Here is a 14728-nt window from a genome sequence, read left to right as displayed (position 1 = left end):
CTAGTAATGACTATTAGGCACCATTCCAAGGGCTGGTGGGCTGTTTTTTTTTTTTTTTTTTTTTTTGTTTTTGGTTTTTTTTTTTTTTTGTTTTTTTTTTTTTTTTTGTTTTGTTTTGTTTTTGTTTTTTTTTTTTTCTTTTCTCCTCAGTAGGATTTTGGTTTGCACTTCAAATACAATTTCAAAGTGAAACTTGGGCTGTGAGGCTTCCTCATGGCAGAGATGAAACCCACGGGGATTTCTGTCTGAGGTCAAAATATAGCTGAGATGAAAAAACCCTCTTTGTTTCAGGACAGTTTGAGTTGGAAGGGATCTTAAAGTTCAGCCAGTTCTGATGCCCTGCCATGGGCAGGGACACCTTCCACTAGACCAGGTTGCTCAGAGCCCTGTCCAACCTGGCCTTGAACTCTTCCAGGGATGGGGCATCCACAGCTTTTCTGGACAACCTGTGCTAGGTAAAATTACTTCTAAAAATAAATTTCCACAGTAAAAATTTCTTCCAAATATCTAATCTAAATCTGCCTCCTTTCAGGTTTAAAGCCATTCCCCCTTGTCCTATCATTGTCTGCTCTTGTAAGTATCAAACCAAATCAAATACTTTGATGTCAGTGATACAATTTCTGGAGGAAGAGTAGCCATGTGAGAGACAGAGAGAGGTACAGTGTTCTGAGCTCCATCTCAGCCATTGTTGTGTGAGGTGTGTTGGAGAGAGAAGCCCCAGGAGTAGGAGCCCCTGGTATGAGTTGTTAAAGGGATCTGGTCACTTCAGTGTCTTGCTGTGCAATGAGACTTGCAGGAAACTGGGGTAGACCTCTGACATGACCCTGAAGAGTGTAGAAAATGCAATCTTTTAAGTAATCTTGATTGCTGTTTAAAAATCAGGTCCATTTGCTCAAGCTCCAAGCTTGAAATCTTGCTAATTTGTATTTATATATGTCAAGCTGTGAAGCTCGTTCCTCATTCTGTGCTTCCTTTCAAAATTCATGCAGAAATGAATAAAAGGCCCCTGCTTGATAAAGTCTTTTAAAATTAATAAAATTCCCTTTGAGCATGCAAATTGGGTCATCTCTCTGCTTGCTGGAAACGTGAGGATTCATGTTACCTCCTGCCATTTGCATTTCCAACATCCCAGATCTTTAAGATGAGAGCAACTGGCGTTATCCATACGGATGCCCTGGTGTGCTTTAACAGAAGGAAAATAGCTGCAGAAACCTGGGTGTGCTCAGCCTGTGCCTTCTCTCCTGTTTCAGAAACAGTGTAGGACCAATTCACTGGGCTTTAAAAGGTTCTGATGAGGAAGTTTTGGCAAGGAGGAAGTAACTCCATGCTCTCCCAGCAGCTCCCTCTCTTTAGGCCAGGCTCCAGAGCTCGACCTGGTCCAACAGGAGTGGCTTTAGCCATTGATTCCTGATAGCCACCATGGGGAGCAGCATGATGGCATTTCCTTTCAAAGCAGCACCACTGTGGTTGGTGTGTGCTGAAAACTCACTCTATTTTACCAGTTTCTTGCAGATTGGGGAATCTTTGTGGTGAAATGTGCCTTGAGTAGCTTGTGATGTGCTGGGAATGCAGGATTCGTGTTGGTACACGCTGAGCTGAATGCAGGATATAATGGGGTTCTTGGGTGTGGATGGGGGTGGTAGGTAAAATCCACCTAAAAAAAAAGGAAAATCTAAAGCTTGAACTTTCTAAGGGAGCTGCTGCAGGGCAGGGAGGGTGAGAGGACCCAGCGTGGGGCTTTTCCTGCTCTGGTCTGTGCTGCAGGAGTACAGCTGGGCAGGAGCAGTGTGAGCTGGCACTGGAGCGGATGAATGCAAAGGCAGAAATAAAAGGAGCAAGTCCATTGCCGGCTTTTCAAGCCAGAAGGGCAGAGGGCTGCTCTGAGCATCGAGCAGAAAGCACTGAGCCCTGCCCTTTCCCGGACGCCGGAGGTGCTGCAGCCAGGCCTCTCCCAGGACAGAAATAGCACTCCATCAGCCTGTGCCTTTTCCCAAATCCCACACCCTTGTGTTTTCCATCACTTCCCAGGACTTTGCCACCACCTCCCCTGCCGTCTCCTGCCACTTCAGGATTTTTCTTCCCCCCTGGCAGGAAATGTCTGGCTTGCATGGCAGGCGAGATAGTAGTGCTGGTCCTGGCCTGGGAAAGGCCAGCCCAAGTCCCCTAATTATAAACTTGAGGTTTTGGGTTGAAGCAGGGAGATATAACCCACATCCGAGTGCAGTGCCATCGGTGCTGAGAGAGCTGATCCGTCAGAGCCAGTGCAGGATGTGAGACAGGGAGAGGAGGGGGTGGGACACTGAGAGCAGGGCATGGATTGGGAGCTGCTGGCATCTTCCGTTTCTACCCAGCTGAGCACTCCAGGCACCGCTTTGGATAAATATTTCCTTGCATTCTGGAGGACAGGAGTCTCAGACAGACACCAGGAAACCCTGAATCACCTTGTGTTCTCTGTAACACCCAGTGCATTTGCTCTGGAAGGAAAATGATTGCCAAAAATTGGTGAAAGACACTGATCTGTTGTGAGCTGACTCAAAACCTCGTTGTTTGTCCTGTGCTTCGGCTGATAAACGTCACTGTTGAAATGAACTCTCTTTACAGTTTACAAAAGCGACGGTGCAGATGGGGCAGCTGCTCCAGCATTCCCTGGATAGTTTCTGAGTGATTTCAGGCTCTTTCAGCTTTCAAAACTATGTGTATCTTTTTAAACAGAGGATTTTAAAATGGCTGCTTTTTCTTGTAAGCATCACATCAAATAGCAAGAGAGAGATTTTTAAGGGCTGTCACTGTCAAACTCAGAGATGCAAATTTTGGTTTCTACCGAGTCTGACAAACCCAAGAGAGCCCAGGCTGAAAGAGGGTTTTATAACTTCTGCTAAGCGTCACAGTGTTAGCGTTTCCTGGCATTTAGAAACAAGTTTAAGAACAATTAATCAGAAGAACTTACTCAACATAGCCTCTAGTAATGGTGAGGGAGTATTTTCTTGGCTGAGCATGTTGTCTACAGTTTCAGGAGAGGTGAGGGGTGTGTGTGTTCACGTGGTTTTGGAAAATACCCTGGGCTGGGTGTTTTATAGTGAGCATCTGTCGTTTCCAACAGGAATTAAGAAAACTGATGATTTAGCAACCTTCTGAAAACAACTTTCAAGGTGTGGTTCCCTAAATTAGACCATTTCTGTGTTTTAATAGAGTCACTTGGTCTTCTGCTGTCTTCTCTGTGCTATCAGACATTAGATTTCCTGAGAAGAAACAAAAGATCCAGTAAATCTCCAGGATTTTTTCAGCCCAGAGTAACGCAGGCCTGTAGACAGATCTGTTAGATGAGTTCTCAGATTAAACTGGTTCCTGTAAAGCCTAAGATTTCCCAGCAACTGGTGGACTTCAGTCTAGGAAGAACGCTGGTAGGTTCTGTCAAGGTAAATATTAATACCAGAGCTGCTGTAACAATGGAAAAGTATATTGGTAGAAAAATCTTATCAACAGGTTACAAAGATCACGGTGCAATCAACTTCAGATAAATGTGTTTAAATGGGGATCTTTTTCTTTCACTTTTGATTGCTCCTTCCATTGCAGTTCAGCTCTCCGTGGCAGCAGCGGATGTAGTTGAGTCATCAGAAACTCCAGGTTCTCGGCAAGCACGGGGTAAATTCCAAACCCTTGTAACAGGAGTGGGGGAAGAATTCAAGAAAAGCTCCCCCCCACCAGCTTTCTGCACTCTTTGTGATGCCAGCATGCATCAGGACCAGCTCAGGGGAACCTCAGACTGGCTGAAGCAGCAATATGATGCCTTGCTCTGAGTTTACACTGCCCCTTAACTTCAGAGTCTGAAGTATTAGAAAGACACTTCGGGAGCCATCCTTCAAAGAAGATTTGAATGGAGGAAGCTTCCTGCAAGCCACCTTTGAAGCCTCCACAGCTCAGAGCTGTGGTGTCCTTAGACACAGCCGGGTGTCCCTCACCAGGGGCATCTCTGATGCTGCCTACGGGACCAGGGGCTCTCCCGTGTTTGTGGCCTCAGGGAAGTGTTCCTTTGGACTGAGCAAACTGGTGCACCTGCTTTTTGTTTCGTAATAGAGGGGAAAACCCCGGTTCTAGGGGTATTTCTTTGGTGAGGTGTGTAAGCACAGCAGGCAGCAGCAGGGCTGCCGTGTGGGGGAAGTGAGCTGGTAAATGCAAATCAGCAGCTCCATCTCCTCAGGATGTTTACCCTGGTTTGGCATAGTTCTGTCATTACTGTCCTGCCATTAATTACTGCTGATTCCTGCTAGGATTTCAGTTCAATTCCTGGACATACATGGATATCACTTAAATGTAACACTAAATAATAATGGTAGCCCGTGCAGGACTGCTTTGGTGTGAAGCACTCCGAGACTCAGCTGTCCCAGCTCAGCTGCACGTCTCTGCCGGTGTTTTTATTCCTGTGTGTTATCCTCAGAATGTAATATCCAGCATAAACAGACCAGACAATTGGGCATACAAGCATCATAAAATCACCGTGGGACACTGCTCTATTGAGATATGTTACCAGATTAAGGCAAATTTCCAGGATCACGCACAGACCCTTTGGTGTAGCTGGTGGCTCCCCTAAGCCCCCACCTGGTCCAGGTTTGCGAGAGCCGTGTAAAATCTCGGTGTGACCGCCCAAGTGCGGGCTGGCAGCGGCTGTTCCGCCAGGACACCTGGCCACAGCCAAGATTGCCCTCTGCTGGTTTGCTACAGCTCCAAGGAGCCCTGTTTTCCACTGCCAGGCAGCACCTCTTTGCTATGAGAAGTTATTTTCCAGCCCTTCTTGCTAGCTTTTAGCCCTAACACAGCTTTTTAGGATGCTACAACTCCTGTTCGGTTTTTTCTTCCCTGGAAGCTGTTGTTCATTTCAGAGAACCTGCTGCAGCACAAAACCAAATCTTAATTATTGTTTTTAAAGGTTACTGGTAATACCAAATCAGTAATTTTCAGAACTAACCCTTAGAAATGTAACTTCTCCAAACTGGTTTTGCAAGTGAAATAACTTCTAGGTTTTTAATTATTATTTGCATAAGTAGAATAAGATCTTTTGCTTAACACCATAACCTGGATGCCGCTTCCAGCTGTCCTCAACAATTCCCCCTTCCCTGCCCCAGCTGGGGCGGCTGCACGGTGAGCTGGCTGCAGGCCCTGAGCTGGGTTAAAAATAAGCTGGCAAAAAGGGTTATTTTAAACCTGGCTCAGTCCCTGCCTGGGGTCACGGCGCGGCTGCCCAGGCTCTCACGTGGGTGTGGAGGTGCAGGGGATGGCAAGAAGGAGGTGTTGGGGGAACTGAGGGATGTTTAAAGCCTGAGCACTCCTGGAAGGTGCTCCTTGGGTGGATATTCCTGCTCAGAACTCAGGTATTCCACATCCAGTCCCCGTCCCCAATACCTGCTGTCTTCCTAAAAGACATTTCTAGGACAAAGAGCACTGCTGACAAAGCTCTAGCAGAATTTAAGCACTTTTTGGTGGCGATGTCCTTTGTGGCTGACTTCTCCCAGAGTAAATTCTATTCAAGTTTTCTATTTGTAGTGGTACAGTCTGGCTCGAATGTTTCAAGTATGTAGAACAGGAGAGAATAGTTGATGTAAATCACACTTTAGTTTTGCTGTGCCAGGTGTTCTAAAGGTGGGTGATCAGAGGAAGATCTGACAGCTCATGCCATGCATAGCACTGCAGTTGATTCAGTATTTAAATCACAGCTGATGTGATGTTACATTTAACTAATTTCTGGTGCCATCCTGGTCTCCCACAGCTCATAAGGGGGGAAGGTTTGGGCAATTTTTTGGGATCTGCTTGTTGAACTAAAATTTGCCTTTGCTTTGGGGATGTGGAAGACTGAAGGACTCTGTTAGGTGATCAAGATGGATTTAATCCTTTCAAATTCTTTAAGAGAGCTAATAACAAAGATGGAGACAGACCTTTTAGTAGGGCCTTTAGTGACAGGACAAGGGATAGTGGTTTTAAACTGAAGGAGGGTTGACTTAGATACAGCGATGAAATGTTACCAGTGAGGGTTGTGAAACGCTGGCACAGGTTGTTCAGGGAGTTGGTAGGTGTCTCATCCCTGGAAACATTCAGGGGCCCTGAGACACCCTGATCTAGTGGAAGATGTCCCTGTTTATTATAGGAGGGTTGGACCAGATGAGCTTTAAAGGCTCCTTCCAGCTGAAGTGTTCTGTGATTGCAAAGGTGAGCTGGTTCCCTGAGCCCAGCACTGAGGAGCTGTGTGAGTGTGTCTGTTGGGACATCTCTGTGATGCACAAACACACCCAGAGCCTCAAGGATGGCCTCAGCATGTTTCCCATTCCTGCATCTATTTGAAAATATAAATTTTAAACATACATTAAGCAAGACTTTGCACATGAAAAAGAAATCCATTCACTTTGTGTTTCCATGGGAGAGGAGGGATCTCCTACTTCTGGTGCACCATAATTTGTTAGGAAGTGAACTCTCTTGACTGGTTTTTGTATGTGCAGCTGATGTAAACAGGTTCCATGTGCTTTCTTTTCTTAGTCTTGGCATTTTATAGGCTTACCTTCACAGACCTGGTATCATCAGCCTGATATCTGCTTCAGTGCTGTTTGTATAGTGTGTAAAATCCTGTAGCCTCTTATGAGTAATGATGGCAATTCTGCATCTGGCCTTCCCTGAGCTTTTCCTTGGCCCCTGCCTCTCGTAGCTGAAGTCCTGTGCCATCCTGGCAGTCCTCTCCTACTGCAAGGAGAGCCACACACCCAGGGTTTTACACTGGTGTCATGCAGGCAGCCAGAGACTAAACGCAGAAATCCTTGTCTCGTCATGACTCGTGTTTCTGTGGTGTTTGCTTGTGCCTTTGGAACTGTGGGGGACTCTGGGGTATAAAAGCAGGAGCGTTGAGGTGGGGATGGGCATTTAAACACCTGGGAAGGAGCGTCCTCTGCTAACACCCAAGCACAGCCCTCGTGTGCTCAGGAGTCCTCCTCTGCTGCAGGGCCTCGGGTGCCTCACTGCGCTGTGAAATGACTTTTAAACACACCTTGCCTCCTTTTCCTCATGCCCTCAGAAGCATCTCCCCGTGTACAATTACAAGGTAAAGACAATGCAGCCCGTTGTGTTTGGAAGTGGTGGTGTGGGGCACACACGAAGTGGGGGTTCCTGCTCTGTCCCGTCTTGCGTACGTGGTGCCCTTTTCATCTTCAAAGCATTTTCCAGCCATGAACTAAGAGCACACGCATTAGCTGGGAGCACACACCCCTCCCTGAGCAGCTGATGCCGGGCACATCCCAGGAAAAACTTCCAGAATATGACACACCACTTTTGATGAAAATAAAATGATGCCATATTTCATCAGCTCTATTAGAAGTACTTAAGTAATTGAACTAATGAAACTTTAAAAAGCCTTTAAGAGATGAATATGGTATACACCTTTGTTCCAAGTCTTTTCCCCCTTGCTCCCTTTATTTTCCCTGTTGAACATCTTTTGTTGACTTTTTGGGATCTGTTTGTTTTCCAGTGTGTGTTTTTGCTGAGTTTTGTGTGTGTGTTGTGGTAGTTGATTTCTCTGCTTTGCAGCAGTGGTACTGTTACAGTTTCTGCAGCAAAGGAAAGTATCTGCAACACAGCATGAGTATGATGGGAGTATCTCATCTTTCATACCAGTTTTTGCAAACATTGGGGTTTATTTCCATTGTGTGCATTGGTCTGTGCTGTGTGTGCCTGCCTTGCCCCTGGGCTGTGTATACCTCTCACAGCTTCAACATGATCACCTGTCTTCATGTGTTCCATCACACATCTCCACCACCTTCCCAGTTGTGATGTCCAACATCTGGCCCCTCTGAACCCATGCTGGCTCAATTCTTGTCCCACCACCCCTGTAGCCAGCTTGGGTATTTATCTCTCCTTTTCTTTTACCTTTTCCTTGAGCAGGAAAGTCCAGGTGAGGTGGAATGGGATGACATGCTCTGCACAGGACAGAAATCCTGTCCAGGGCCATGTGCTCAGCTCCCTCACCCTGCCTTTTGGGAAAAAAAAAGGGAAAAGTGGCTCCCAAGGCATCATGCCTCCTGGACTTTTTTGGGTGCAGTGACCGGCCACTGATGGAGCTTTGTGCTCCAAACCCTCCCCAGCCTGCAGACACACAGCATTGTCCGTGACCAACCACGGCCAAGACACGAGCTTTGTGACCCCTAACACCCAGCCCGTTTCTGAGGGCCTTTTTCCCAGGCTAAATTCAGGCATTCTGGGTGCAGCTCACCTTTCTTGCGTTTGTTGCTTTTTGCAGGGGAGGCAGATGAAGAAGCCTTTGCCGAGGAGTGCAGACGGAGAGGACAACACGCGCTGCCCTCCCAGCCCACCAACCGCCTGCTGAAGCCTCACAAGTCCGGCAACTCGCCCCGCTTTGCCTGCCATTACAGTAGTGATGAGGTGGAAGAACAAGACAGAAGCCGGGTTATGAGCAGCTTCGAGGCCCCTATTTATTTATCAGGTGTGCACAAGCATGTTGGTGAGAAACGTGCAGAGAAGGACCCATCACATAGTCAAAAGCCAAACTCAAAAAGCCATGCAAGAAGTTGGTGCTGTGTGTTGACTTAATGTTAGTGCCCTGGTAGATAATAAACAGCAGCTTGTCTGCCTTCATCCTGCTTTAGCTCTGATCTTCCATTTAGCCTAGATTCACTAACGCCCTGGGATATTTAAGGATCCAGGGCAAATACTGTTGTGCTGCTGAAGTGCCTGTGCTCTTTGCTGTTAAAAGTGAAGGAATTTTAGATGTTAACTCATCACAATACTTTGCACAGTCATTTACTTAAATTGTGCTTGGCTTCCTTGTCCAAGGAGAAGTTCAGCAAGTTGATACTATTTCTAGAAGCTACAGTTTTAGGCAACTAAATCCTAATAGAGGAGGCTGAGAGTGTTCAGGCAAACGTGGCAACGTGGCAATTGTCCGGGTTATTTTTGGAAGTAATTAGTCCTTTGATATATTTCCAGTCTGTAATTTTGTGGCAATGTAGTCCAGAGGCTATCTTGGACAATGAAGTCCTCTTAACTACTTGATTTAATTGGAACCTGTGGTAGAGATCATCCAGGACTGTGAGGACAGGTTTTTCTGATACATGAAAGATGCCTTTCTACTTGGATGCCCAAAGCAAGGACCCTTCTCAGTAGTATGAAATCAGGTGAAGTGCTGGGAAATGTGAGCCTATGAGGCTTCTCAGGGTAAACACAGCACATGAAAAATATGCACTGTATCCCAAAACAGGTGCTCCTGTACTCACAGTGCTATACCAACTTCCAATGTGTTTATGAGCCCTTAAACCTGACAATGTCTTTTGTATGGAAGACCTAAAAATATTATGATGGATGACAGATTGAAAAAAATAGAATAATTTAGATTAATGTCTTCCTGATAAGTTGCTGTTTGTATTTTTAAAGATGACCAAGTTGAATATTTCCTTTAAAAAAAAAAAGAAAAAAGAAAAAAGTTACAGAGGCCTGACTGTAACCTCTGGGCTGATGTCCTGAAGCCTCCCAAGCAAGGGCTACAGGTTTGGTCTCCTGTGTCTGTGGCTGGCAAAACAAAACCTTGGCTCTGCCTTTGGACACAGAAGGGTCTCTGCAATCACAATATTTTGCAATGGATTCCAAGGAGAAGCTGAGTTTGACATGCACCGTGCAATTTTTGGAGCAATTTTTAAGATTGCTTAGGACTTTTTGCTGTGAATTTATTTATGCTCCAAGACGCACAAGTTTGCAATTAATTTCCAGAAGTATTAGTGCAATCACAAAATGCTCTGTTCTACCAGTAGATTGTGAGTTGCCAAAAAAGACTCAGGGTGAAAACTTGATTCAGTAAGACTAAGATTTTACTGTTGCTTTAAATATTTTGCCTGCTGTTCCTCTAATGGACAGGGCTGCTGAAGGACTGGTCGAGTCAGTCATAAAAACTTACGTGAGTGTCTTAATCCCTCCCTGGGGAGTGTGTGCACGAGCCCTGGCCAGTAATGCCATTCCCCTTCATGGGTGTTCACCTCTGCTGAGTGCCTTGCCCAGCCAGCAGCTTCACCAGCACAGCTCTGTAATTTCAGAGACCACTTGACTCGCTTGGCTTCTCATCGATCACTGCCGTGCTTCCACGGGCCGGCGTCGGGAGAGAATGGCATCATTTCTGCCTTGCTCCAAAGCCCTCTCAGTTCACTGGGAAACAGCTGAGTTCAATGGCCTCAAACCAGGTGCAGTTCCACCTTGAATCAGATGTTGTTGCCACCACCAGCGTGGGGCCCCTGACAGCGGGACCACGCAGCAGTTTCAGATGTTGTCCCAGTTGGAGCATCTCAAGTAAACCCTCAGTCATTGATGATTCACCTGCACTGAAGTTTTCTTTTCCCAGCTGTAGGAATGGGACTGTTTGAATTTTGATTTGTAAGTCTGTAGGAAATTTAAATGAAGGAGACAGGGACAGGTTTCATCTTGACTATGTGGTGGGAATCTCTCTGGAAGTGGCATCTCTCTAGTGCCCAAGAGGAAAGGCTGACCAACTCCTTTAGACTGGCAATATCCAGAGGTGAGATGAATCCTCTCCTTAGTCAGGATTGCCAGTTATCACAGTGGGTATTTAACAAAAAAAATGAGAGTTTAATTTAATTCTCCATCTACCATGGACACTTTGTGTTTTAGTAGAAATTGCTCTGGAAACTGTTCTTGGTTTCATAATGGCCTTTTAGAATAAAACTTCACCTCTTGTGCTCTGAAGTCGCTGCATATATCAAACAGTTCTGTAGCTCCAAAAAGGAATTTTTGAAATAAGAATTCAGAAACTCAAGTGATGTGCTCCCTGATAGTGTGATACCCAGCTGACTGGGGGATCTGAGCTGTGTCAAAGTGGTGCTAATGCCAGCAGAGACCTGGGGATGGCAGCTGTTAATGCCAGAGGTAGTGGTAACTACCCCTTAAAAACTACTGCTTTGGATTTGAGAGTTTTGACCTTTATCCAGCAAGAATGATTGAAATGTTTAATTGTTAAAATAGTAAAAAAAAAAAAAAAAAAATTATACAAATTTCATTATTTGGAAGATAATATTGCAAGGTTTGCTCTTCCTTTTCAAAGAAATAACTTGCTTAACCTACAACTTACAACATTAATAATGCATTTTTCCTGCATTTTCATCTGCTGGCATCTGTGAAGAGGAAACCACTCTAAAAGAACTAGCTTAACTAATCTTGATCCTCTCCTGGCATGGTTTCCTCTGCTGGAAAGTTGAGCTGTTTGTAGTTCATTTCATCTTTAATTCAGTCTCTGTTCTTTTTACCAACGTGCAGTCTCCTGAATTACACTTTACTAACTAGTAACAGTGATGTGCTTTGTTATCCAAACTAATTACTTTATAATTCCATCACAAACTCTGTTTTGGGCATGTAATGGAAAGAGAAAGGAAAGCAAAGCCACTGATTTTTGTGGAAGTCTAATACATGAGGAATGCTGGAGGTGCAGAGATGGTGCTTGCCCTCCCTTTGCTCCACATCCCCTGGCTGTAACTGTGCAAGTGGGATGGGGTAACAGCTGTGCCTGTGTGGGGCAGGGCTGGGAAGGCTGGCTGGTGGGTTTGGAGACTGGCTGGTTGCCCCCAGGCTTAGCCCAGAGCTGCCTTCACTCATAGTGTTTTGGCTGCTGCTACAAAATCATCTTCTTACCCATCAAAGACAGCTGGGATGTGTGGAAGGGCTTCCATGGCTGTACAGCCTTGCAAGCTTTTGCTTGCCATTTGGGAGTAAAACCTTGGAAATCTATTCAGTGCTTGTGTTACCCTAATTACAGGAGGCAAACAGGTGATATCTGGCTTGGTTTGTTCTTGTGGCAATTCTAGGCAGAATTGGTAAAGAAAATGACATGGTGAGCAACCAGGAAGGAAGGGCCCTGCAAGTTGCTAAAGCTTCTCAGTCCCCTAAAACATCAAAGTTGGGATTACATCACCAGTTTGGCCAGTGAAACTGGAGAACTCACCCCTTGGATTTAACAGTGTGGATAATTGAATAGTGGAACAGCATACCTAGACAGGGTGGGATGTTTTGTCACCCCAGGTCTTGACTAAAGGCTCCCTCTCCACGATGCTCCATCATCCTCCACAGGCAGGAGCCATGGATGAGGAGAGGGAATTAGTAGGTCAGGTTGTGCTGTGTGCTGGGCAGTGGCTCAGGCTGAGGGGAGGGGATGTGAAAGTGTAAAGTTGTAATTGCAAATTGAGTCACACATGAAATTATACTCAAGCTGTGATCTGGGGTGAATTTTTACAATGGCATATGTGAGTGTGGTCAGTCTAAAATAACAGAGGGTGGCTGCAACTCAGAAGTAAGCCAGCTGCCTTTGAAACAGCAGTTTATTGTTTTGAGTAGAGAGATATTTCTAAGACCAGAAAATTAGAAAAAGAACTACAGAACCTCAAAAAAAAAAAGTTGAGCTTCTTGAAAGTGCCTCACTGCCATTTTAAAGCTCTGTGGGTGTTGGGGCCATGGCTGCTTCCATGCTTTGAAGGAAGGCCACAATCTTAGCAAAAAGTTGGTAGATCTTGGAGAACATTTTCTCTGAGATTTGAGCAGAAAATATGAATCCCCCCCACACCCAGCCTCAATGTTTCACTCTGAAAGTGGAAGGAGGCTCCTCCAAAGTCTTCACCTTGGCAGATCTTCTATAAAAATTGTGCCGTGGCCTTTCTTGCTCGCTGATGTGGGTCAAGCAGCAGCAATGCTGTGTTCATTGTCAGTTGTGACTGAACACCTTGTTTCCTTCTGCTGACTCCTACGCTGCTCCGTGCTGGCAGAAGGAAGGTGGAGCAGACCCGTGGCAACTCTGCATCCTGGTAGGGCAGGCAGATGTCAGGCTGGGCAGGAAAAAGCAGGATGCCAGAAATGCACTGGGTAGGAGTGTCTTCCCTGGGACACTTGTGCCTTGGGATCGGCCGCCCGACGTGCGCGCCTCCCTTGCAGCTGCCACCCAAGAATGTGATGAGTTTCACAGTCAGTGACCGAACAAACTCGTGACTTTGGGAGGTGCAGATGGCAGGGAATTAGAAAGCCAGAAGGAAAGTCAATCTGGGACACAGCAGAAAAGTTTTCCAGTTTGTTTGGGTCCTTGCTGAGTGATGGTTGAAGGAGTTGCACCTAAGCGTTTCTGGAAGTTGTTTTCAGCCTTCAGCAGCTTCATGAAAGCTGGAATAGCTCCTGAATGTGCTCCTTGTGGCTCTTCCTGAAGAAGAAAAGGAGATGATGACATGGAAGGAGTGGGTTAGCTGATGCTGTTTGTTTTAGGCAAGAATTATCCAAGCAGTAAAGCAGGTGTAATTCCAAATGGTGTGGATTCTTGCTTCACCCCTCTCTGCCCTGGCAGCTGACAAAAGCAAGAAATACCAACTTAGGGAGATTTCTATCTGCATTTGAGTGAATCTATTTTCCAAACGTCACAGCTTGGGGAAGCTCTTGGCAACCTGTTCTCCCTCTGCCCCGTGAAGTATTTCCAGAGTTTGGGTGGCTAAAGATTGCTGCTAAGGGTGGAAATCTGAACAGCCTTGTCCAAGGCCAGCACTGTTTGGCTGAAGGCAGTTCAACCTGGCACTTACTATGGGAAGTTTCTATGGACACTTTGGGATGCTGGTGACTGGCCAGGCTCACTGCAGTGTGATCAGTCATGGGGCTGCTGCTTTCTAATTCAGATTTTGTTGTCTCATGACTTTGGGACTAGTCTTGTAACCAAGGCAGCTAAATATACTTTTAATTAGTGCTGGTTGAAGTATTGGAGTGAAATGGACACTGAAGGGGTACATCTTTAGTGTGCAATTCCTATTTATGTTAGGAGCTGCTTCCCTTGTTTGGATCAGATTTTTGGCTGTTATCACCCAGCACAGCATCGCTGGAGCAACAGACTGGCAAAGTTTGACCTATCCTTTCTTCTTAGGTGGGGATAGAAAAGGAAATGGCAGACAGTGAAATTATTTATCACAGCAGGCTCAAAACAGAAAAGACCTGGCAGTTTTCTCTTGAGGAATACTCTGTGTTTGTGTGTTATCTCCCACTTTGGGCAATCTCTTTCTGTGTGTCAGTGATAACACTTGAAAGATTTCCACTTTTAAGCCTTATCATACCAGAGGCTGGTAGGAGACCATGTTGTCAAATGCCTAAATATCTTCATACCACAATATTTTAACATTTGAGTTGTTTCATTTATAAGACAATAAATTATGTGGCATTCACTTCAAGTCATAATTTACATTGACTCAGTATTTTTAAGAAACAGTTGCTAGAATTGCTTTCAAAACCTCAAGCATTTGAAGAAAATGGACCATTGCAAAAAAAAAAAAAGTATTATGATGTAAAATAGCAGCATCAAATGCTATCATGGCTGATTGTGGAAACCTTTTAGAAATACTGACACTGTTTTGAGAATGAAAAATGAAAAAAATGATGAAACTAATACTTGCTAGGGTTTAATGATCCTTTCCCAAATACCTGTGTTATTGTTTCATAGTTATTACATGAGCTAGTTCTGATCAGATGATATGATGCAGTTTTTCCTTCCAGTAAAGGGAGGAATCCTTTGAATAACACCCCCAGATGACTGATTCTCAGGAGTCAGCACATCTCTTCCGCCTCCCTTGACCTCTGTGGGAAAGCAGGGAGATGCTTGAGCCCTTCAGGGATGGGTGCCTTGCTCAGTGAATTGAATGCAGAAGGATCCTATTTTTGGTGATGTACA

The 14728-nt window shown here is 45.3% G+C and overlaps 1 protein-coding gene across 9 annotated transcripts in view; it reads left to right on the top strand.

The window, feature by feature from the left end:
* The window catches only part of DNAJB6 (DnaJ heat shock protein family (Hsp40) member B6), a 182851-nt gene that overhangs the window by 41766 nt on the left and 126357 nt on the right, over positions 1 to 14728 (top strand). For 5 of the 9 annotated variants that reach the window (XM_041408329.1, XM_041408330.1, XM_041408332.1 and 2 more), the window contains exon 9: positions 8270 to 8473. In XM_041408329.1, the coding sequence (XP_041264263.1) occupies positions 8270 to 8473 (204 nt within the window). Of the gene's footprint in view, positions 1 to 8269; positions 10738 to 14728 lie in introns of those variants that run through there. The other 4 variants (XM_041408327.1, XM_041408326.1, XM_041408328.1 and 1 more) reach the window with 1 other exon arrangement.

Source organism: Onychostruthus taczanowskii, unplaced genomic scaffold (assembly GCF_017590055.1).
Source record: "Onychostruthus taczanowskii isolate IOZ18803 unplaced genomic scaffold, ASM1759005v1 scaffold3, whole genome shotgun sequence".
Lineage (NCBI taxonomy): Eukaryota > Metazoa > Chordata > Aves > Passeriformes > Passeridae > Onychostruthus > Onychostruthus taczanowskii.
Note: the sequence above shows the minus strand (reverse complement) of the source record. Positions and strands in the feature narration are given on the sequence as shown.